This window comes from Anguilla rostrata, chromosome 10, assembly GCF_018555375.3.
Source record: "Anguilla rostrata isolate EN2019 chromosome 10, ASM1855537v3, whole genome shotgun sequence".
Taxonomy (NCBI): domain Eukaryota; kingdom Metazoa; phylum Chordata; class Actinopteri; order Anguilliformes; family Anguillidae; genus Anguilla; species Anguilla rostrata.
In genome coordinates, this window is record NC_057942.1 from 711,769 (window position 1) to 737,152 (window position 25,384).

The 25,384-nt window shown below is 39.9% G+C and overlaps 6 protein-coding genes across 7 annotated transcripts in view; 1 reads left to right on the top strand and 5 right to left on the bottom strand.

Annotated features, from left to right (window-relative positions):
• Positions 1–25,384, top strand: part of LOC135264558 (hypermethylated in cancer 2 protein-like) — a 51,771-nt gene that overhangs the window by 1,506 nt on the left and 24,881 nt on the right. The gene's annotated exons all lie outside the window — the stretch shown is intronic.
• LOC135233812 (G-protein coupled receptor 183-like) lies at positions 7,198–8,319 on the bottom strand. Its single transcript, XM_064297726.1, has one exon. It carries the CDS (start codon positions 8,237–8,239, stop codon positions 7,370–7,372), a length of 870 nt encoding a protein of 289 aa, XP_064153796.1. The 5' UTR covers positions 8,240–8,319; the 3' UTR covers positions 7,198–7,369.
• On the bottom strand, positions 9,891–12,601 carry LOC135233806 (trace amine-associated receptor 2-like). The gene is made up of 2 exons (XM_064297723.1): positions 11,656–12,601; positions 9,891–11,087 (listed from the first exon to the last, which is right to left on the bottom strand). The coding sequence occupies exons 1-2, from the start codon at positions 12,519–12,521 to the stop codon at positions 10,985–10,987; spliced, it is 969 nt and encodes a 322-aa protein (XP_064153793.1). The 5' UTR covers positions 12,522–12,601; the 3' UTR covers positions 9,891–10,984.
• Positions 15,962–16,859, bottom strand: LOC135233809 (trace amine-associated receptor 7e-like). The gene has a single exon (XM_064297725.1). The coding sequence runs from the start codon at positions 16,854–16,856 to the stop codon at positions 15,987–15,989; it is 870 nt and encodes a 289-aa protein (XP_064153795.1). The 5' UTR covers positions 16,857–16,859; the 3' UTR covers positions 15,962–15,986.
• On the bottom strand, positions 18,970–20,948 carry LOC135233807 (trace amine-associated receptor 7e-like). The gene has a single exon (XM_064297724.1). The coding sequence runs from the start codon at positions 20,946–20,948 to the stop codon at positions 20,079–20,081; it is 870 nt and encodes a 289-aa protein (XP_064153794.1). The 3' UTR covers positions 18,970–20,078.
• Positions 22,147–24,456, bottom strand: LOC135264561 (G-protein coupled receptor 183-like). Its single transcript, XM_064353275.1, has 2 exons — positions 23,431–24,456; positions 22,147–23,305 (listed from the first exon to the last, which is right to left on the bottom strand). Exons 1-2 carry the CDS (start codon positions 24,294–24,296, stop codon positions 23,233–23,235), a joined length of 939 nt encoding a protein of 312 aa, XP_064209345.1. The 5' UTR covers positions 24,297–24,456; the 3' UTR covers positions 22,147–23,232.

Consider the following 25,384-nt stretch of genomic DNA (forward strand, 5'->3'; position numbering starts at 1 on the left):
ATTTATACTATACACAACCATACACCACTTATCTGATTCCTGTAATCATGTATATGAGATGTACTAGACTTCATAAATCTCTAATCCATGCACTTGAGAAATTATTTTCCAAAACTATGTGGGCAGTTTTGTAATGGGAGAATTATGGTGTGTTGGTTTCAGATATAGAGCATTCTAAATGTAGCATTGTACCAGAGTCCTCCAAAATGAACGAACTTCTGTCTGTTCAGCTCACCTGTGTCAAAGTTACTACTTCAATCAGTGGCTTTATCTATTGATTACACTGTAAATGGCTTCATTTCATTGAATTTAATTTAATTTAAAAACCAGCAATGGATTCACCAGCATGGTGCATTTATGGAGCACACACACCATTGCAGAAAATTAATTTTATTCCCTCCTTTCCAACATTTTTCATTACATACTTCACAAATGGATGTGTGCTTCAAGAAATTCAGTTTGACATCCCCACAAAACATGACATTTCATTAAAAGATTCTCACTGCAAATAGCACAATTTCTCTCTCACTCTCGTTCTCTCATTTTTTTAAAATCAAGGTTTTTACTGCTTTTGTAAATTGATCATTGAGACAAGAAATCGGGAGGAGTGGACTTTGGGAGGTCAGCTGTACAAACTCTTTATTGGGGGGCAAGTATTTTGGGGTCCTGAGTCCTCTAATAAAGAGCTTGTGTATGAGATGGTGTCTGGGACAATCTCTGAACAAATTCTGCTCAAGACAGATTTTTAGAGCAAGTTACTGTACACTCTGGAATTATCAGTTTATTGATATCATAGAATCTCTAAAACATTCAGATGAAGCTGGGGGTTCCAGTCGCTCGAGACAATACATTTTCCTGATTTGGATAAAACGAAAGTATAATGGACAAAACTAAATATAAAGCAAAAAATAACATTTATCTCAAAATATGTAGGCCTAATCTGTAGCGACCTACTCTGCTGTGTACAGCTTGCTGGAGTCATGATGATATGTTGGCTTATATGACCAACATATCCGGGACTAAATTCCAGGGAAAGATATTTAAGATACTGTATGAATCTGACAGCGATAAATAGCGATAAATACAGCACCAGCACATCAGTGGAGTCACTCCTTACTTGCCATGCTTAAATCATGCATGTAGGAATATAAAGATTTGTGTTAAATGTTTTTTGTTGTTGAATATCAGTGTGCATTTTCTTGCAGAATGCCAATAAATGCCCTTTATAATTGCCCACATTTAACAAAGGCACTTAGCTCTCACCTCCCTGTATAGTTTTTATACATCTCTTAAATGAACTGTTTATGCCAGCCTGTTTAAAGGGCATTTCACCCAAAAATTAAATAAAGCTATATTTACACTTACCTGGAGTGCTTTCTATCCATCCAGATAGTTTCGCTGAGACTTGATGACTTTTCTAGATATCCACTGCAGGTCACCCTGATATAACGGACCTCAATAGGACCAACGTTTGTGGCACTCAAAGCACCACAAATTTACATGTAAAAACTCAACCGCAGCGTCTCTTTCCAAATATAATGACACGGTTACTCACAAACATCCAGACCTTGTTGTGCAGGGTTTATATCTGCGTATCAGTCTCAACCAAATGCACTGCAGGATTCATTTTGGGAGGCCAAACATTTCTACAGAGAAATTTGCTTTGCACATTCATGTTCCCAAGAGGAAGAAACCTACTGGTTTGGGTCACCCCGTGGCCTTTCCTGTAGCGCCACCGTCAGGACAAACAGAAAGTAATGACTGGATTGGCCAGACATTTGCTGAGCACGTTCATTCTAGGAGAGATTACTGCACCGTGGCGCTGGTCTGTACTCTACTTAGTGTATTCTTTCTGGTTGATTCTTTGTTGGATTTTCAGGATGATAAGCATAAAAAGACCAGATGGGTGCATATTGATTTTTGCAATCCTCCCAATAAAAATAATACAATCAAGTACACATTTAGACCCATTGCCCCTTGTTCAGATTCTGTGACTACACGGTTGCAGTACCATTGGAATAAAAGTCGAAACAGGCTCTGTAAGCGCATTCGTGTAGGCACGTGTATTCTTGTCTAATTGTAGGATACATTTTGTTCACAATGTATTTATTTATTTTTTTTAATAATCTAAAATGAAAAACGACTATGCTCACACGGCAGATGAGCAGAGGATCTCGGCGCGTGCCTTCCTCCGTATGTTCACAGTTTCTTGGAACCCTTTGATATGCTGCTCATTTCGGCTCGATCACCTCCACTCCGTTCGCGGGAAAAATCAATTCTGTGTTGAGGGAAAGATTAAAACATGCCACCCTTCGGAAACAGTGGTGCAAATTACAACTCTCCGCTAACAGAATTCTCTCTACCATGCTGTCAGATTTGCGCACGCTGTTCCCCAGATGGTTTTCTTCACAGCCTTGCGCAGCGCGGGGCTTCCCCAGATGTACAGTGCCGGCGTGCTGAGCGCGTTCAATCGCGCCATAATGGCGAAGAGGTTCGTGGCTTCGTTCCTGAATTTCAGACCGTTCTTCGTCAGCTGCCTCACAATAATGTTGACGAAGGAGGGGCACCACAGCGTTAAGAAACATATGACGACGAATACTATTGTCCTCAGCGATTCCTTCTTGTTATCCCTCTCGGTGCTCGGTGGGTCTCGTGCAAGTTGATACCTGGCGATTACATACAACTTTATAGTCATTAGAACTTTAGTGAGCACTATTATTTGTAAAGTCATAACGCCAAACGCGTTAATTTGCGCAGCTTTGGAAATGGGGACGACGTTTTGCACAGTTACAATAGTATATGTGTAAAACCAACAAAACAAACAAATTCCTATGACAACCGGTCGCAAAATGTATCGACCGTAGAAGAAAGGATGGCAAACAGCGATGTAGCGGTCTATCTGTGCAAATAGAAACGTAAGGATATTTACTCCAAGAAATGAAGGTAGAATGTAATATGTACCGTTCCTTGACGGGTATCCTTCCTGCACATCAAACAGACCAAGATAATAAACGGAAAACCCGGTCAGTGTATCACTAATGCTGGTGTTGAGCATGAAAATAAATCTGTTCTGACGTCGAAGACTCTTCGTGCTCAATATTCCAACTACTACTGAGCCCGCGAGAAAGACCGCGCAAGTCGCAAAAACAATGTGGAACAGAAAAATGAAGTAGTCTCCAGGATGATGAAAGTCAAATGAAAGTGGAACGGTCGCGTTGTAGGAGAACATGGTGTAACGGAGCTGTGCGGCGCTCCGTCTGCTCTGCCTGGGTCGCGAGATCCACCATATTTTATGGCGCGAGGATTCTCCTCCCTTGAGACTGTGCTTCATATCAGTACACGACGGTCTCGTGAGAAACGCGAGTCTTCGAGACGATGTCTTCTGTCACAATGATAACCTTAAAAAACACCTCGCAGCACGTGGAAAACTTTAGCTGCATTTGGAACTGCAGACCTTCACTGTAGTATTAAGTAAAGTGTCTAGATATTCTGGGTGCTGCTGCTGATAATAATAATAATAACAACAACTGTAATAACAATAATACGGCCATCACATATTTTGGTTGGTATACTTGTGCTAGATTTTCACTAAATTATACTCTTAGGTTCCCCCCAGGAACATATCAACCGTTTGGAGGGAATTTTATGGTGTGATGAAAGTAACTTCACAAAAATTGATTAAATCTAAATAGTTTTTTTATTATAATGTACCGAACATATTATGTAAAAATGTTAGGCTACCAGTCCACTGAGCAGATTAACTGCAGTCCACATCCCTAGCATAATTTGCACGGATGACGCGGAAGATGGGCCTGTGACAGGCTTCTGCAGCCCTGGTCCTGGCGAGCCGCGGGGGGTGCTGATTTTCATCGTTATCTACTTAATACTTAATTGATCAATTAAAGCAGTTTTACGCAATGAACTCAACTGACTCAGTCTGAACTGGCTGCTTATTTTAACCATCATACCATCAGCCGCTGCGGCTCACTCGGTTCAGGTTTGGGACCCCTGGCCTAAACTAAGTAGCCTTCCTCAGAAGCTTGTACACGTTTGTCCCTTCTTAAAGAAAAAAGTGTTTCCTTATAATTTATATTATGTTCATTTGTCGTCTTTAAGATTTAACAACAACAACAACAATAATGATAATAATAATAATACGTCTGTCATAGAAAATGCATTTCATTTTTGCTTATTCTTCTCGGCAACATAATTCTTACCTTAAATTTCTATATCTGCATTATCCAATTGGGAAAGTGAACTTCCGTATGTTTTCGCTAGATGGAGCTCTAACTTCGTGCTCATAGCATCTGGACGGGTCGCTTGCCAAAGTTACGTTTCACAAGGGACCGGTAGAAATACTTCTTAAAGAATGTGCACGTGAACGGTAAAGGTAAACTGCTTTCCTTTATTTTGCTGCATCTCGTTTAGCTTCGCCCTCACTCTCAGAAATGCAGGTGCCTTTTTGTTCTTTAAGGAAGCAATTTCCAAAGTGCACCCTTAAACTGAAATAATGCTTTTTTGGCTTTAAGTAAGTGGCTTTTACAAGTAAATAAAGGTACAAATTGATTTTGTATTGCTGGTAAAGGGCACACATTTTTGTACCTATAGGTACCACCCCAGTGAAAAACATCTGTACCTTTTTAGGCACTTTTTGGTACCTTTTTACCTGGGAGTGTTGATCCAAGAGACAGAATGTGTGGGGTTTTTTGTTGTTGTTGTTCCACTTCAGTGTTTAATGTGCTGTATGTTTGAGCAGCTTGTTTGAGCAATAAGAAACCTGTACTGTATGTATATAATGTACTGTGTGGTTGATGGTTACTTTCCGTCAACATTTAGATGAAGTTATATATCAAGTATGCGAGTGTCAGATAAAATGATTAACAGTAAAAGGTCTATATTGTTCCTGTCTAAACGGTGATAACTTCTTTTTAACACGGTCCCTGTAGTTTGCCTGAAACTGAGTGCCGTTAAAGGGGTGAGTATATTCCGTCTCTGGGGCATGTATGTTTGCCCTCTCAAAACACGTCTCTGTACCAATGTGTTACCTAATTTAAGATGATCTCTACATATGTAGCAGAAAAAGGTCTAAGGAGACGTATTCCTCACGGGGAATTTTAATGCTATAAGCAAGGTGTGTGATTGCTTCCATCCATGATGATGACTGCACTGCCACCCGAGGGGAAGGGGCGAGGGCGAGGGCTGGGGCAAGGGCTGGGGCAAGTGCAGATTTTAAGATTTTATGGCAAGCACGAACGGTTGGTATGTTCCATGAAAAATCTATTATGTTCTTATAGAATATTTCATAAAATAAACAACTAATGGGTTGTCTCAAAATATATGGTATTAGAAAAACAATATTATCCTACAGAATGTTGTGTTTTTAGTAACCAATGGTGTACCCTCAAAATTCAACAAAATGGCTATTTAGAAGCTATTTTGTAAAAAAAAAAAAAAACTCAGTTTGATCTCCCGCCTCCCCGCTGAATGGTAGTGGAATTTTAAAGAGCTTTCTCGACCAAGCCTATCCGGCTTCGGCGCGAGGCTGCGACATAGCGCGCTTGTGATTCCCTCACCCCAGGGACTGCGCTGGCTGCAAAATGGGAAAATAGGCGCGAACTTCAGGAAATAAACACCAGAATATTTTAATACAAGATTTTCAACAAAAAGTGACGAAGATCTTACCCGTACCGTAATGGAGACAGTTTGCGTATTACGTAGTACATATTTATGAATATGATGATTCTTAGTAGTAGTAGTAATAATAGTAGCAGCAGCAGCAATAGTAGTTTTTAAAAATGTATGATTTTGGTGCATTTAATACGCCCATTAATTACAACATTAGACAAAATGCAAATTCAGCTCATCAACTGCAGAAAAAAATATCACGTACCATTGGTAACAATTTCTCAGGCTTAATTACCAATATGAGTTTTATGGGTAATTTTGGTGCGACACATTTTATAACAACTTTAATGTTTGCGGTCAAATCGACACCAAGTTTAAACCGACACAAAATTATTGTAATCGAAACATTTTGACACTTTTTGTGTTCGCCTTCGTATCTGTCTACCTAATGACTAGCCTTTTATCTCTAAATATAAAAACATCTGTGAGAAACTTTTCATTTTGGAGCCTGGGGTAAGTTAACGTTTTGAACGTGCATGGGAAAGTTCAAGAATCGCTCAGAAAATATCAGAGATAAAAATAAAAAGGTTGTAAGTTTTCTTTTATACAGCTACAGAGCTGGGGTCAGTAGACCCCAACACAACACTGAACGGGGTCGAATATGAGCGTTCAAGTAACGATATCAGGCTTTTTAGTTTTACCGTAGAATACCGACATTCTTTTCGTGTCGTATTTAAATTGCATTTTCATTGCTCACTATTTTAACGATCATTTTCCGAGTGCAAAATATCTCGTATCTCCCCGTCAAGACGGGTTGATCCCTAAAAATAGAATTATATGGGCAGACGTTCATCAAAGGTGTTAATATAATGCATGATGTATAATGCAACGGACACACCGTTTCAATATAATCGTGTGTTAGTTAAGCAGTTCAAGCAACAATAAATCGATGTACACGTGTACGTACATACTGCTGTAGGAAATTGCATTGTTGTGAGCATCGTTAACGAAAAAAAGAGAAATTACATTGAAAAATAAAAAAACTTCAGATGGGATGGTGATGAGCACAGCGTTATGGATTATTAACATTCTCTCCAGGTTGTCCTTGTTTTTTCCTTCTCGATATGCTCGATGTTTCCTTTCAATGATCTTTCCTGTATCCGTGATCAAAATCGATTCTGTATTGATAAGAAAGATACAGTAAACTGCCAATGACGACAGACTTCCCAAATAACATTGAACATTACGCCCATACTGCGATTGCAAGGTATTGAAATGTAAATCTATTGACCCAAAGCTTATTACTATGTTGCACTGAAGTTATGGTAAACCTATAGCATGTTTAGGAAGTTCTTATTTTTAACACCCAAAACCTCCTTTCAGAAAGGTACTTTGTCTCAATATTTACGCTAAATAGCATGCAGGATAAATTGAAGTCGTGGAAATCGCTCTCTAAAACCAGTTATACTAAAAAAGAAGAAAAAGACGTGTTTGCTATCCGAAAAAATCGCGAGGATAATCGACAATCTATAGAACTAAAACTTATTTGGCTAGTTTGGTTACACAGTAACATTTTCTGTGATAATTCAACGCTAATAAAATTTAAATTAGTTCTATGGGTGTGCGCCTATTAATGTGGTCGTGGATATTTGACAGAATAAAATATCCTATATCATAGCCTATACCTATCTTACGAAGTTGAATTACAACTGATCACTTTACTGTGTAACGCGCTGAGTTCACTCTACCTTCTTTTCCGCTTTGGACACACTCTCCCCCAGACGGTGTTCTTCAAAGCCTCGCGCAGCGCGGGGCTTCCCCAGATGTACACAGCGGGCGTTGTAAGCGCGTTAAATCGCGCCATAATGGCAAAGAGGTTCGTGGCTTCGTTTCTAAATGAAACGCCGCGAAACGTTTGCTGCTTCACAATAATATTGACGAACGAGGGACACCACAGCGTTAAGAAGGTTATGACTACGAGTACTATTATCCTTAGTGATTCCTTCTTGTTCTCTTTATCAGCGCTTGGTGGGTCTCGTCCGAGCTGATACCTGGCAATTACATACAACTTTATAGTCATTATAACTTTAATGATGACTACAACCTGTAAGCCCATGAGGGTAACTGATCTTAATTTCGTAGCTACTGAAATGGGGACGACGTTCAATGCCAATAATATTGAATACGAGTGAACCCAGCTGTACACACAAGCTCCAACAGCTACCGGTTGCACGATGTATCGTTCGTAAAAGAAGGGATGGCAAACCGCGACGTAGCGGTCAAACTGCGCGAAGAAGAAAGTAATAACATTTATTCCGAGAAGTGAAGGTAGAATGTAATATGTACCGTTCCTCGACGGGAATCCTTCCTGTACGTCAAACAGACCGAGATAATACACAGAGAAGCCGACAAGAGTGTCGCTAATGCTGGTATTGAGCATGAAAATAAATCTGTTCTGACGCCGAAGACTCTTCGTGCTCGAGATTGCAATCGCCACTGAGCCCGCGAGCAGGACCGCACTAGTAGCGAAAATGATATGGAACAGAAAAATGAAGTAGTCTTCAGGGCGATCAAAGTCAACTGAGAGGGGAATGGAGCCGTTGAATGAGAGCATGGTGTTTTTAAAGGCGATGCTTGGGTTCAGTCTGCGTGCAATGCACGATCAGAGTCGTATTTTTATTGCGGATCCGTTCCAACCTCTTGAGGCTCAGTTTTGCTTACCTGTCAGTAGGTGACAGTCTCCGGGGGATAAAGTTGTCTTTGGAGCCGAGTCTGTTGAAATATCATTCAAAAGAAAAATCTATCACTCGCCAGTCTCCGTGAAATTAGACTGCAACGGGAACTGTGGATTGGCATGAAAAACACGAAGTAGATATTGCCAACGTTGCTCTACTCACACAAATTTTGAGATCATATGTTTGGGGTGTCCGATCATATGTTTGGGGTGTCCTAAAAAACTGGGCGCAGTTTTTTGTTTTTGCACAGCAAGAAGACACCCGATTCAACTAATTGACTAATAAATATTTAATCAAGACCCTGATAAGTAGAATTCGGTGTTTTAGTGCTATAACAGAAGCCTGCGCCCACACCGGCCATTATTCAGAAAAGAATGGACACTCCCGATAGTTGAAAATGGATCTAATAATCATGTTGATTTATTTACTTAAATGCTTACATTTTGATTTAATGAACACTTGCAATGCTGTTTTCATGCGAGAAATAAATCCAACGTTTCATATGAATGCGTGCTGTGACACGTATTTTTTCAGAATACTTCTGCATTTCAATTAAAAGTTACATTCACATTGACTGATGCCATTTGCCTCTTCTGAAACCCCACATTTGTGGTAATATTTATTTCAACTTGTACTGGCAGTAAACTGTGTGCTGCTGTATATTGACACGTTCGTCCAAAGCAACACAACCCCTGTGCAGTTTTCATTCTAATCTCAGCCCGATCTTCTGAGAAAATTCGAATTTTCTTGGGAATAGTCCCATAAAACAATAATAATAATAATAATAATTATTATTATTATCATTATTGTTGTTGTAACAAAAGTACAATTAAGGTAACGAACATCCATATATAGAAACTATTTATTATTATTATTATTATTATTATTATTATTATTATTATTATTAATATTATAAAAGGCTATGGTTACAAAGTTAAAAGGACATTCCATATGAAATAATACAAAGCAAAACGAGATTTTACAGAACAATAATAATAAAAACAATAATACAGAAAATAATGTGAAAATACAGTATGAGCTGTTAATATAGCAGGCCTACATGTAGTTCAAAGTCGGCTGCAGTTATACAAATAATGGATTTAAATACCGATAATTGCATATAACCATAAAACAGGAATGGGAATGGAATTTTAAAAGTATGACTTCTTCAAAGGAACTTGGTTAAAAAATGAAAAAAAATCGTACTTATGGATTTGGAAGTAATATCATTGTTTGAAACTACCAATGGTAGTGGTAGGTGAGAACTTACTGACGGAACGGGCGTTATGTTTTTGTGTGGATGTCAAACTGAATTTCTTTAAACAGCCTATCCATATTGTAGTGTGTAATGAAAAACATTTGGCTGGAGACAGAATAAAATCAATTTTCTGTCTCCAGAAAATAAAATAACATTTTATTTTTAAAATAGTTCTAAAATATCTATTTTTTGGTGAAAACAAACAAGCATAGAGTTTAAAGGATATGCTTGTTCGGTTTAAAGATGCGGGGTTAAACCAAACGGATTGGTTAGTCTGTTGTTAGTAGACTATTAATTAACCATTTGATTGGATTGCTTCAACTCAAACCGGATCCTCGTACATTTATTTAACTGAATTTTAACTTTAGGCTACGTGGTGACATGTGACATCGACCGATACTGCTGTTTGATTCGAACAGGCATTAGACGGGAACTGGAGAATAATGTGCAGTCTTGTGGTAGATTTTCACCGATATAGGTAGGCCGCAAAAAACCTATAAATGTAATCAATGAATAAGTTAAAGAATGTTTGTATCATGCAACGTGGAACTGTATTGAATTGCCTGCACTTGTGGTAAGCTTTAAAGCCGTTAAGACTGTTAGGTGCGCCCCGCGTCCCGTTCGTTTTTACCCCAATCTCGGGGTTAAATGCACCATTTCACTCACGGTACTTTCGGTCAGATTGCTAGTGAATGGTGTGTCCCAGAAAATTCATTGTAGTGTGTAATCATAGCCAAGGGGTGATTCATCTATCTCTGGTAATATCTATCTATCTCCAAAATATGATTCATCTATCTCTGGTAATATTTTCAGAATTGAGCCAAATACGAAAACCGTTACTTATTTCCCCGCTCGCCCCTACTTGAAGAATACATTTCACAAAAATTCAAATTCAAAAATATTCTGACTTTTTTTTACCGCAATATGTTTTAAAGTTACAATATCAGGCCAAAGTTGAAAAGTTTCTTGGACAGTATAGTTCTGCGGTAGGATTGCTTTACTTCTTTTTATATTGTTTTCACTTTTTTGACGATCATTTTCTGAGTATAAAATTCCTCTAATGCGTTTCTCGAGGTCAAGACCTGTAGATCCCTAAAATATAAATGCAAGCAAACCTATGGACATAAGTGCATTACATTTATTTATATAATGTATTCTGTATAATATTACAACGAACACAGAGGTTCAAAGCAAGTGTGTGTCATTACTGTTATGCCACTGAAACAAAAATAAATCGATATACACGTGTTTGTATCGACACATGTCGCTGTAGGAAATTGCATTGCTGTGAGCGTCGTTCCCGAAAAAAACACAAATTACTTTGAAAAATAGAAAAACTTCAGATGAGATGTTGATGAGCACTGCGTTATGGATTATTAACATTCTCTCCAGATTGTCCTTGTATTTTCCCTCTCGAGATGCTTGATGTTTCCTGTCGATGTTCGCTCCTGCATCCGGCAAACTCGATTCTGCATTGAACAGAGAATAAGCTGCAAATGACGAACGGCTTTCCAGAGAACACAAAACGTTACTGTGATTGTAAGTGATTGCAATGTACATATTGACACACAGCTTGGGGAATATTGGTGAAAAGCGTGTTTACGAAGTTCTTATTTTTTACCACCCAAAACACTCCCTTTTGAAAAGTACTTCGCCAGAAAATATTTAGTTAAATAGCATTCCGGATAAATTGAAGTTATGTATATCTCTGAAACCAATTACATCAAAAGAAGAAGAAAAATACGTGTTGCGAACCGACAAAATCCCGAGGATACAAATTTTGACAATCTAAAGAACTAAACATTATTTGGCTGGTTTAGGTAGGCCTATAATTAGCTAATCTTTTCAGTGCTAATTCAACTCTAAATGGCTTTAAATGACTGCAATTGATACACGCCTATTATACGCCTATCAAACTGGTCGTATGATAGATGTATGATGGATACGTGACAAGGCTAAAATATATTCTATCATCTGACATGCGTAGTTGACTTCAAACTGATCACTTTGCTGTGTAACGCGCTGAGTTCACTCTACCTTCTTTTCCGCTTTGGACACACTCTCCCCCAGACGGTGTTCTTCAAAGCCTCGCGCAGCGCGGGGCTTCCCCAGACGTACACAGCGGGCGTTGCAAGCGCGTTAAATCGCGCCATAATGGCAAAGAGGTTCGTGGCTTCATTTCTAAATATAATGCCGCGAAACGTTTGCTGCCTTACAATAATATTGACGAACGAGGGACCCCACAGCGTTAAGAAGGTTATGACTACAAATACTATTATCCTCAGCGATTCCTTCTTGTTCTCCTTGTCAGCGCTCGGCGGGCTTCGTGCAAGCTGATACCTGGCAATTACATACAACTTTATGGTCATTATAATTTTAGTGATGACTACAACCTGTAAGGCTACAATGCTAAATGCGCTTATTCGTGCGGCTATTGAAACGGGGACGACGTTCATTACTAATAATATTGAATACGAGTGAACCCAGCTGTACACACAAGCTCCAACTGCTACCGGTTGCACGATGTATCGGTCGTAAAAGAAGGGATAGCAAACCGCGACGTAGCGGTCAAACTGCGCGAAGAGGAAAGTAAAAACATTTACTCCAAGAAGTGTAGGTAGAATGTAATATGTACCGTTCCTCGACGGGAATCCTTCCTGTACGTCAAACAGACCGAGATAATACGCAGAGAATCCGACAAGAGTGTCGCTAATGCTGGTATTGAGCATGAAAATAAATCTGTTCTGACGTCGAAGACTCTTCGTGATCGAGATTGCAATAGCCACTGAGCCCGCGAGCAGGACCGCACTAGTGGCGAAAATGATATGGAACAGAAAAATGAAGTAGTCTTCAGGGCGATCAAAGTGAACTGAGAGGGGAATGGAGCCGTTGAATGAGAGCATGGTGTTTTTAAAGGCGATGCTTGGGTTCAGTCTGCGTGCAATGCACGATCAGAGTCGTATTTTTATTGCGGATCCGTTCCAACCTCTTGAGGCTCAGTTTTGCTTACCTGTCAGTAGGTGACGGTCTCCGGGGCGATGAGTCTTTGGAGCCGAGTCTGTTGAAATATCATTCAAGCGAGAAATACATAAAAAGACTCCACGAAATCAGTCTTTGCAATGAAAACTTTTTTTAAAATTGTTTTTCAATTCATGATGCTTTATTGCCATCATGAATTGAAAAACTTAATTGCCAATATTAGTCACCACACAGGAGGTCACATGTGACAATAATCTAATAATCATAATCATATTTATTTATTTATTTGCTTCAATATTTAAATTTTGATTTAATGAACGCTGACAATGTGGTTTGCATTCGAAAAACAAAAAATCCACTGTTTCACGTGAATGCATCCTTTGACATGTATTTTTCGGAACAGCTACTTCTTCGTTTCAATTAGCTAAACGTTGACTGATTTGCCATTATTAAAACCCCACACTTGTGGTTATAATTGTTCCAACTTTGTACTGACGGCCAATGAGTGCTGATCTTTACTTATTGATTAGGTTGTGTAAATGTACTCTGGTTTAAAGCTACACATCACCTGTCAGGTTTTAGTTCTGATCTAAACATGAATATTTAGTTCTGATCTAAACATGATCTTCGGTGAATATTTATTTAGACTTTTCCTGGGCAGCATCATGAAAATAATCATAGAAAAAATATTTTCTAAACATGGAATTTCTTTATTATACCCGTATCTTTTCTTTTTCTTTTTTTTTTTAAACAGCATTCACTGCTCTCCGGGATAGAATGTATTCTGATCATCAAGCTGTGAAGTATGAACCCGTTTTTGCATCTCAAAATACAACAAACAGCGAGAGGAAATTGTGCCGTTTTCATCCGTATGCAGTAAACAGCCACCAGTCCTGCATTTGGACATTAAAAAATCTGGACACAAGCAGGAAGCTTATTGGTCACGATGAACCGCAGGATCTGTGGGCTCTCCTTGTTTCGGTGCTGAAATGACCAATTAAATAAGTTTGTCCAGTTAACTCGACCAGTTACTCAACTCAGCAGGTATAATATTTGATAAGTGTGATGTTAAAAAATACATATCTTCACAATATAGCACATGCTGAAAAGGAGTGTCATCCAATGTGAGATACGGCGATGACACTGAATCCCATAAACATATCTATTAGTTTGAAGTTACATTTAGTATTTAGAAATTAATTTTCCTCTGGCTGTACGGTACGATTGTGCAATTTTTTTTTTTTTTAATGTACAAAAAAAACGTGCCCTCTAATTTAGCCGTGAACCGCATAGAAAAGATCGTCCTGCAGTCGTGGTGTTCAGAACAATGGACAGCGCACTAAAAAATTGGACCGGCAATCATGGTAAATGGACTGCATTTATATAGCGCTTTTAGCCGAAGCGTTTTACAATTGATTCATCTCATTGACCCATTCACACACACACACACACACACACACACTCTCACACCAACGGTGAAAGGCTGCCATGCAAGGTACCAATCAGCTCGTTGGGAGCAATTGCTCAGGGACAATTGCTCAGTCCCTTGCTCAGGGACACTTCGACACGCCCACGGCCTGGGATCGAACCGGCAACCCTCCGACTGCCAGACAACCGCTCTTACCTCCTGACCTATGTCGCCTCGTTTTCTTAGTTGTATACGCAAGCAAATGATGTGTGGAAACGCGCCGGTGCTTGTAAATGCGATGATTTGTTGTCGTGCCAAATATTTTTCCAAATATGTTTGTAGCGGGCGACATAGCTCAGGAGGTAAGAGCGTTTGTCTGGCAGTCGGAGGGTTTTTGGTTCGATCCCCGCCCGTCGAAGTGTCCCTGAGCAAGACACTTAACCTCTAATTGCTCCCAACGAGCTGATTGGTACCTTGCATGGCAGCCTTTCACCGTTGGTGTGAGTGTGTGTGTGTCTGTCTGTCTGTGTGTGTCTGTGAATGGGTGAATGAGAGGCATCAATTGTAAAGTGCTTCGAATAAAAGCGCTATATAAATGCAGTCCATTTACCATTACCATTTAGGAACAGCTACTGCCTTCAGTCGAGTTTTCAGTTTCTGATAATAATAATAATAAATAAGCTTGAATGCACATTCCATATATAATTATGCAAAGTAAATTGAGAAAAAAGTTTTTTAACGAAAACTAATGAAGAAATGTACAAATGAATAATGAATTGTTAAAATAGCAATCAGACTTACATACGGTTAACAGTAATACAAATAATGAACTTAAATGCCCATAATTGCGAATAATCATAATAACAAGAATGGAAATCACAAAAGGGACTTAAAAATGAAAACTGTTCCTTTTTTGAAACCTCATCTGACAATGAAATGGAAAGTTTATGGCTCGCGGGTCCTGTGAACGTTATTTTATTAGAGAACCAGGGATTCAGTTTCGGTAAAGCGATATAAGGAGTCAGTCATTCAGATACACGGTGAAAACAACAGTTTATCTGTTATGTTTTATGTTATGTTATGTTATGTTATGTTATGTTATGTTATGTTATGTTATGTTATGTTATGTTATGTTATGTTACAAAAAACTATCTTTAGGCATGTCCCATTGTTTCATCATACATTAAGGCCAAGTAAACCTACTTAAAGTAAATATTTCCCATACTTCTGCATCTGAAACGTATCGCCGTACATAATTCCCCAAAATGGAGATAATTTGGAACAGCCATTAAAAAGAATGTTAAAGCATCTTTTATTGATAATTTTCCCCTTTGAAGATAATATTCCAACAAATCATAATCATGGTTGTTTTCGGTTACCGTTTCCGTCCCCATGCCATTGTGTATCACGACCTTAACACTTTTCACGAGACGACAAATATACAGGTGGGTGTAAGCATGCATTTCGCGGTACTTAAGCTTTTACATTAGGCGGTAGTCTATCCCCGCCTTTTGGGTGTGTTGACTTGTCCTTGAGCAAGACACCCAGCCTAATGCCGGTTGCTCCCCACGAGCTGGTTGGCGCCTTGCATGGCTGCTCTTCGCCATTGGTGTGAGCGGAATGGCTGGCAGAATGAGAGGCATTCACTATTAAGCGCTTTGTGCAGTATTTGCTGAAAAAATGCGCTAATATAAATGCAGGTCATCGTACTATTTCATTAATGGAAAAACCTGAATATTGCTACTTTAAAAAGTCCACATAGCTCATATGGTATTGGTTCAAAGGCCGACTTGGTAGGGCTGCTGTTTCATCCAGATTTTCATGGTATTTTCCCTCTCGATATACTTGGTATTTTCTGCCGACGATCGCTCCTGCATCCGTGATCACAACTTATTCTGCATTGTAAAGACAAAGACAACAAGCTAACCTTTGCGTTCTGACAAAACGCTGTAAATGACGACGACGCCGCCGTGAACTCACTCTACCTTCTTTTCCGCTTTGGACACACTCTCCCCCAGACGGTGTTCTTCAAAGCCTCGCGCAGCGCGGGGCTTCCCCAGACGTACACAGAAGGCGTGCTAAGCGCGTTAAATCGCGCCATAATGGCAAAGAGGTTCGTTCCTTCGTTCCTGAACCATACGCCTTTAAATGTCGTCTGCTTCACAATAATATTGACGAAGGAGGGACCCCACAACGTTAAGAAACACATGACTACGAATATTACGATTCTCAGTGACTCCTTCTTGTTCTCCTTCTCGGCGCTCGGCGGGTCTCGTGCAAGCTGATATCTGGCAATTACATACAACCTTATAGTCATTAAAATTTTAGTGATGACTACAGCCTGTAACGCCATAATGCTAATTGCGCCTATTTGTGCAGCTTTTGAAACGGGGACAGTGTTTTGCAGCGCGTTTATGAGATAAGTGACAAACCAGCAAAACATACAAATTGCGATGATAACCGGTCGTGTAACGTATCGACAGTAAAAGAACGGGTGACAAATCGCGAAATAGCGGTCAATCTGTGCAAACAGAAACGTAAGGATATTTACTCCAAGAAGTGAAGGTAGAATGTAGTATGTACCGTTCCTTGAGGGGAATCCTTCCTGCACATCGAACAGACCGAGATAATAAACGGAGAACCCGACCAGAGTGTCGCAAATGCTGGTGTTGAGCATGAAAATAAATCTGTTCTGTCCTCGAAGACTCTTCGTGCTCAAGATTCCAACTACTACTGAGCCCGCGAGGAGGACCGCACTAGTAGCAAAAACAATATGGAACAGAAAAATGAAGTAGTCTTCAGGGCGATCAAAGGCAACTGAGAGGGGAATGGTGCCGTTGAATGGGGGCATGGCGCAACTTATGGTGCTGTGCGTGTTGTGACTACGTGAAGAAGATCCACGCTGTTTTATTTCAGATAATAGGATGATCTCTAGGGATCTGAATTCATCTGATTATAGGCGATCTCGTCAGAGATTTATTGATGGGAAATTACTTTAGGCCGCGTCTGGATACTGCACATGCGACGTAGAGGAGCCTTCGGAGGTTTTGCTAACTTGGCTGCCAGGTGAAGTTACTGACCGCTTCTGTCAGCACCTTAGAGAGCACACAGGACAAAATGTACATAAGTAGCTATAATAAATATGGCCAGACTTCTTTCCCTGTGAATTTGTTTCATGCCATGTTAAGAGAATGTAAATTTTATCATTTTTGTAGTCAAGTAAACAAATGTGATCAATCATAATTAGACTTTCAGCTTTCAACTTCTGACTTGGCGAGTATTACAGGATAAATTATTTCTGTACCACGGACAGCGCAAACAGCTGTTAATGTTTCTGCGTCAGCAGGTTGCCTTGCATTTTGATTGCGTTTAAAATATGCCTAAAATTATCATTTTCATGCTACTTGTTGAAATAAATTAGTCACAGCAGTGTCCACTGAATAATTACTAGATACACAGATGATCATTCATTTGATTCAGCAACAAAAAAAAAACGACAACTAATGAGCCACTAATTATGAGCTCATAAGGTCAGGAGTTAGTCTAATGGTGCCCACATTTCCTCATCGATTTAAAATTTGACAAAGCCTAACGGTGCTGTGAGATTTAGCTCGTGCACGGCTCACGCAGTAGTCTGTGTCTTCATCTGTTTAATAAATGGTTTTCAGGTCTCAGAGCAAACCAACTCTCCGCATTTTTCAGCCTCTATTTTTTATGCTTCTCACTTATCTTACCTGTTTCACAAATAAATAAGGGACACCTGTCCATGCTCCTAGGGGAATTGGGGTGGGTGAGGTAACCGAACCTAACACACATGCAAACACACACACACACAAATACATACACATACACAGATTCACACGCACATATACATGTACATACACACAACATACACACATTTTCCCTGGTAAAGTGGTATTTGTGTGCTTTTGGATCATAACTTGTTTGATCATAACTCAAAGTACAGTTTGCTGTTTTGCTTCATTATCAATGTGTTCTTTTTCTGTTTCCTGATCATTTGGAAATTCTGAGAATTCAAAAGTAAGGTTTCCAGCACAAACTTGGACATGTGCACTGTAACAGTACCGAGAAATAGATAATGATTTTACATGTATTTACATATGTTTTTACCAGGACGTAGATGAAGGATACATTGTTCACCATCTCCATGTGCCTAATGGTATCAAGTAATGACAGGAAACGTTATTTTTAGAATGAAGCAAGGCATTGATTTCCCCATAAATGTTGAGCAGGACATCACAGTAGTCCGGGGACAACTGTGAAAAAACAAATGACTGTGGTTCACAGAGTTCCAAATTATTTACAACGATAATTTATTCTCTTGGATCAGTTCTCCTTCTGAAGATGTTTCGCTGATATTTAATATTTTTTATGATCGCAGTCCAATGACTAAAAGTCACAGTCTCCAGATATGTGGAACCCTAAAAATAAAGGCTAGTGAATACAATAATAATAATAATAATAATAATAATAGTAAAACTGTATTTGTGTACCACCTTCCATACAGAGATGCAGCTCAAAGTGCTTATAGTGTAGAGAATTATAAAATAATAATAAAATAAAAATACACACTCAATGTAAGGAGTTACATTGACATTGCAGTGAGTGGCAGTTCAGGGTCTTTTACATCCATTTTCATTGTATTTTACAGGGCATTTCAATCAATAACAGTTTTTTAAACAAATTTATTCATATTGGTATTTAGAATTAAACAGAGTTTCAACAATACAAAAGAACAAACAAACATAGACATGCACCATTACAAGAATTTGACAAGCAGACAAGCATGCAGAAAGACAGTTTTACAATTTCAGAAATTTACACAATTTTAACAAACATTATGCAGTAATTCCACTGAGGAGCATGGACTGGTGGGCCAGGGTTAGGGATAGTTTTGTTAGAGTTGTTTTCTGTGTATCTGTTGAGGAGATGGGAAACGGTTAAGCAGCGTTACAGCAGGGTGTACAGAGGTGCACATCCGTCTCTTTAGCTTCAGTATCACTCTTTCAGCAGCGCAAGATGTGTTTTTATTCAGCACAATGCTGGGGGTCTTTCCCACACACAGAAGACTCTCACATGGTGTGAATTCACCCTTAGCTCAATAACTATCTACACTGAAGTTACTGCTGCAAAGCAAACCATCAAATTGGCAAGCAGAGTTTTTGGGAGTTTTCGAAAGACTGAATTATTTGTTTCAAGGCATCTGAACGGGTGACAGCATAGTCGCCACTAATTTTGGAGGTTTCAAACATTTTAACCGTGTGGTCTGAATACATTTCTATGAAACTATGCATATATGAATATAGATTTTTGAGTTTTGACTTTTGACTCATTAATGTATGAACCCCTGCAGCTCCTCCAAAACACCGCTGCTCCTCTAGTCTACAGCCTCCCCAGACTCAGCCATGTCACTTTTTAAATGTCACGTTTATTGGTTGTTTTCGGTTACGGTTTCCGTCCCCATGCCATTGTGTATCACGACCTTAACACTTTTCACGAGACGACAAATATACAGGTGGGTGTAAGCATGCATTTCGCAGTACTTAAGCTTTTACATTAGAGCGGTAGTCTATCCCCGCCTTTTGGGTGTGTTTACTTGTCCTTGAGCAAGACACCCAACCTAATGCCGGTTGCTCCCCACGAGCTGATTGGCGCCTTGCATGGCTGCTCTTCGCCATTGGTGTGAGCGGAATGGCTGGCAGAATGAGAGGCATTCACTATTAAGCGCTTTGTGCAGTATTTGCTGAAAAAATGCGCTAATATAAATGCAGGGCATCGTACTATTTCATTAATGGAAAACCCCGAATATTGCTACTTTAAAAAGTTCACATAGCTCATATGGTATTGGTTCAAAGGCCGACTTGGTAGGGCTGCTGTTTCATCCAGATTTTCATGGTATTTTCCCTCTCGATATACTTGGTATTTTCTGCCGACGATCGCTCCTGCATCCGTGATCACAACTGATTCTGCATTGTAAAGACAAAGACAACAAGCTACCCTTTGCGTTCTGACAAAACGCTGTAAATGACGACGACGCCGCCGTGAACTCACTCTACCTTCTTTTCCGCTTTGGACACACTCTCCCCCAGACGGTGTTCTTCAAAGCTTCGCGCAGCGCGGGGCTTCCCCAGACGTACACAGAAGGTGTGCTAAGCGCGTTAAATCGCGCCATAATGGCAAAGAGGTTCGTTCCTTCGTTCCTGAACCATAAGCCTTTAAATGTCGTCTGCTTCACAATAATGTTGACGAAGGAGGGACCCCACAACGTTAAGAAACACACGACTACGAATATAACGATTCTCAGTGACTCCTTCTTGTTCTCCTTCTCGGCGCTCGGCGGGTCTCGTGCAAGCTGATATCTGGCAATTACATACAACCTTATAGTCATTAAAATTTTAGTGATGACTACAGCCTGTAACGCCATAATGCTAATTGCGCCTATTTGTGCAGCTTTTGAAACGGGGACAGTGTTTTGCAGCGCGTTTGTGAGATAAGTGACAAACCAGCAAAACACACAAATTGCGATGATAACCGGTCGTGTAACAAATCGACAGTAAAAGAACGGGTGACAAATCGCGAAATAGCGGTCAATCTGTGCAAACAGAAACGTAAGGATATTTACTCCAAGAAGTGAAGGTAGAATGTAGTATGTACCGTTCCTTGAGGGGAATCCTTCCTGCACATCGAACAGACCGAGATAATAAACGGAGAACCCGATCAGAGTGTCGCAAATGCTGGTGTTGAGCATGAAAATAAATCTGTTCTGTCGTCGAAGACTCTTCGTGCTCAAGATTCCAACTACTACTGAGCCTGCGAGGAGGACCGCACTAGTAGCAAAAACAATATGGAACAGAAAAATGAAGTAGTCTTCAGGGCGATCAAAGCCAACTGAGAGGGGAATGGTGCCGTTGAATGGGAGCATGGCGCAACTTATGGTGCTGTGCGTGTTGTGACTACGTGAAGAAGATCCACGCTGTTTTATTTCAGATAATAGGATGATCTCTTGGGATCTGAATTCATCTGATTATAGGCGATCTCGTCAGAGATTTATTGATGCGGGATTACTTTAGGCCGCGCCTGGATACTGCACATGCGACGTAGAGGAGCCTTCGGAGGTTTTGCTAACTTGGCTGCCAGGTGAAGTTACTGACCGCTTCTGTCAGCACCTTAGAGAGCACACAGGTCAAGATGTACATAAGTAGCTATAATAAATATGGTCAGACTTCTTTCCCTGTGAATTTATTTCATACCATGTTAAGAGAATGTAAAATTTAACATGGATTTTTGTAGTCAAGTAAACAAATGTTATCAATCATAATTAGACTTTCAGCTTTCAACTTCTGACTTGGCGGGTATTACAGGATAAATTATTTCTGTACCACGGACAGCGCAAACAGATGTTAATGTTTCTGCGTCAGCAGGTTGCCTTGCATTTTGATTGCGTTTAAAATATGCCTAAAATTATCATTTTCATGCTACTTGTTTGTCCACTGAATAATTACTAGATACACAGATGATCATTCATTTGATTCAGCAAAAAAAAAAAAAAAAAAAAAACCACAACTAATGAGCCACTAATTATGAGCTCATAACGTCAGGAGTTAGTCTAATGGTGCCCACATTTCCTCATCGATTTAAAATTTGACAAAGCCTAACGGTGCTGTGAGATTTAGCTCGTGCACGGCTCACGCAGTAGTCTGTGTCTTCATCTGTTTAATAAATGGATTTCAGGTCTCAGGGCAAACCAACTCTCCGCATTTTTCAGCCTCTATTTTTTATGCTTCTCACTTATTTGTTTCACAAATAAATAAGGGACACCTGTCCATGCTCCTAGGGGAATTGGGGTGGGTGAGGTAACCGAACCTAACACACACACACACACACACACAAATACATACACATACACAGTTCACACGCACATATGCATGTACATACACACAACATACACACATTTTTCCTGGTAAAGTGGTATAATAGTAAAACTGTATTTGTGTACCACCTTCCATACAGAGATGCAGCTCAAAGTGCTTATAGTGTAGAGTATTATAAAATAATAATAAAATAAAAATAGATAAACAAAAAGGATATAAAATAAATAATAAAATTGAAAGCATGTGAAAATAAAAATACACACTCAGCACAGAAAAAATAAGCACAAGTAAAAATGGGAAAACATCTTAAAATATTTAGAAAACAATGATAAAATAACAAAAAGATCATTTAAAAGCTGAAGTTAATAGGCAGGTTTTAAGTTTGCCTTTAAATGTCCCCACCGAGTCCGCTTGTCTCACATCCTTGGGTGGGGGGGTCCACAGCTCAGGGGCTCAGTGGGCAAACGCGGATTCTCCGCTTTCTTTGTGTGTGATGCACTGGGCACATTTAAAAGACCGGCATCAAAGGACCTGGGGGCCCGTGCTGGGCGATAAAATGTTGAGGAGTCAGGGATTTAAGAAGGAGGTATACCAATACGAGCTTTGTATATGAGTAAAAGGACCTTCTAATCAATTCTAAAATAAATAGGGAGCCAATGTAGGGAAACTAAAACAGGAGAATATTGTCTCTTGTCCAGGTTTTTGTTGGAAGTCTGAATAAGTTGCGGTATCTCTGTTGACTTTTATGAAAGGCCAGTGTGTGGGGTATTACAACAATGCAGCATACTAGAAATTAAAGCATGAATTAATTTCTCAGCATCCTGTCGTGATAATAACGGCCGTCCTGTGGTCATGTTTCTCAAGTGAAAGAATGCCGTCTTGGTCACTTTGCAAATATGGGCTTTAAAACTCAAATCAGAGTCTAAAATTACACCACGGCTTTTTTACTTCTGATTTAATCTGGTGAGCAAGGTCCCTGAGTCTATTAAGAAGAGTGTCCGTGTTAGATTTGGGTCCAATTAAAAATATCTTTGTCTCTTCCTCATTTAATTTCAAACAACTGTCACTCATCCATTGATTGACAGAAGCCAAGCAACTGGCCGAGAAGCACAGGGCATTTGGGTCGTTTGGCTCAACGGAAATGTATAATTGAGCGTCACCTGCATAACTGTGAAAACTGACAATGTGTTGACTGTTAATATGACCGAATGGGAGCATGTAAAATGCAAATAGGAGGGGACCTTTTATTAACTTATTTTAAACAGTGGAAGAGTTTTACATGGAATATGAACAAAGACCTCTTCGTTTTGGTGACTCTGCTGCTTCCTCCAAGCTTCACGGTATTTTCTCCCGCGATACGCGCGTTTTTTGTCGACGCTTCTCGCCGCCTCCGTGCTGAATATTGGACCTGCAGTGAGAAAGAAAAGACAGAAGGTTTCGGGTCTCGTATGCTTGGACACTGGTCCGCAAGTAACGATGTACTAGCCGTGCTAAAGATAAATTAAGATAGATAAATTGATAAATTAAGACTACCTTGCTTTCCGCGTTGGACACACTCTCCCCCAGACAGTATCCTTCACGGCCTCGCGCAGCGCGGGGCTTCCCCAGACGTACACGGCCGGAGTTGTAAGCGCGTTAAATCGCGCCATAATAGCAAAGAGGTTCGTGGCTTCGTTCCTGAATCTAATACCGTGCACTGTCACCTGTTTCACAATAATGTTGACGAAGGAGGGGCACCACAGCGTTAAGAAACATATGACAACAAATATTATTATCCTCAGCGATTCCTTCTTGTTCTCCCTTTCGGCGCTTGGCGGGTCTCGTGCAAGCTGATACCTGGCAATTACATACAACTTTATAGTCATGAGCACTTTAGTGAGCACAATTATCTGTATGCTCAAAACGCTAAATGCATTTATTTGTGCAGCTTTTGAAACAGGGACGACACTTTTCACTATTAATAAAAGATATGTGTCCAACCAGCAAAACACACAAATCCCAACGACAATCGGTCGCTTAATGTAGCGGCAGTAGAAGAAAGGATGGCAAACGGCGAAATAGCGGTCAATTTGCGCAAATAGAAATGTGAGGATATTTACTCCAAGAAGAGTAGGCAGAACGTAAAGGGTACTGTTCCTCGACGGGTATCCCTCCTCTACGTCAAATAGACCAAGATAATACACGGAGAACCCAGTTAGTGTGTCGCTAATGCTGGTGTTGAGCATGAAAATAAATCTGTTTTGAAGTCGAAGGTTCTTCGTTTTCAAGATTCCAACTACAACTGAGCCCGCGAGGAGGACAACACTAGTTGCAAATAGAATGTGGAAGATAAAAATTAAGTAGTCTTCGGGATGATCGAAATCCACTGAAAGAGGAATGCTCATGTTGAATGAGAGCATGGTGTAAGTGCGCGCGGAGTACGGCCCAATCAGGATCTGTGGTGTTTTATGGAGGACGACTCTGACCTATGAAGGCTGCAATTTACATTCAAATCGATTTGCGCCCGTCTCCAGGGGCCTACGTTTGCTTATTACGAGACACGTGGAAAGAATTATGTGTTTTATATAACGCGAGTGCGCGCGCACACACACAAACACACCGTGGAATATGACTCTGCAGTAAGAACCGTAGGCCTACAGATGTACAGTTCGCTCCGGTGTTGTTTTGAGCGTTAAAAGTGTCTATATTCCCTATAGGTTTATATCGCTCCTTCGAATGTTGTCGTCCGCGGCCAGCTGTATACGAATATGCGACCCATTTATTCTAATCGAATGTTAACAGTGTGTGCGTGCGAGGATGCTTCCGCGCGCACGCGGGTGTGTGTGTTTGTGTTCTACAGAACGCACACACTTTTACAGTGTGTTTTTTATTTTACAGAACTGGTAACTTTTTACAGATTATAATCGTTTTATGCAGAAATATCAAATAACCTCTTGTGACAAAAGCTAAACGTATACGCACATTTCCTTGCGTATGTACAAAGTGAGCTCAGGCGATAAACATAGCAACTATATTTCTGTTCGTTAATTATTTGCCATGTGATTGTAGCTGAATTTAAATGTAATGACTAACAGGTCCAATGAACTCTTATGTTGAACTACTCGTCTGCTCACTAGATGGAGCTCGAACTTAGTGTGAACAGAGTCACAACGCACGGGTGCACCTGGATAGGAAAGGTTAAGCGATTGGAGAAACCCCGCACCGGTTCATGTTTTAAATTGGACAGCATATTCTTTCTTATGCTACTCTCAGAGCTATTGCTTGATGACCTGATCATATTCTAGGCTATTACAATTTGTAGTAGATGTGTATTTTTCTTAGATATTAAAATCTATACTATTAAAATAAAGTGTTTCAATAGACCATTTTGCGTCTCACACACTGTTTGGAAACTGTCGAGTGAGAAATGGTCTTCGGAATTTATTGGCTCAAGACGAAGAAAGTGTTCTCCACGAAAAAAAACGCCAAATGACCTCACGCCTTAACA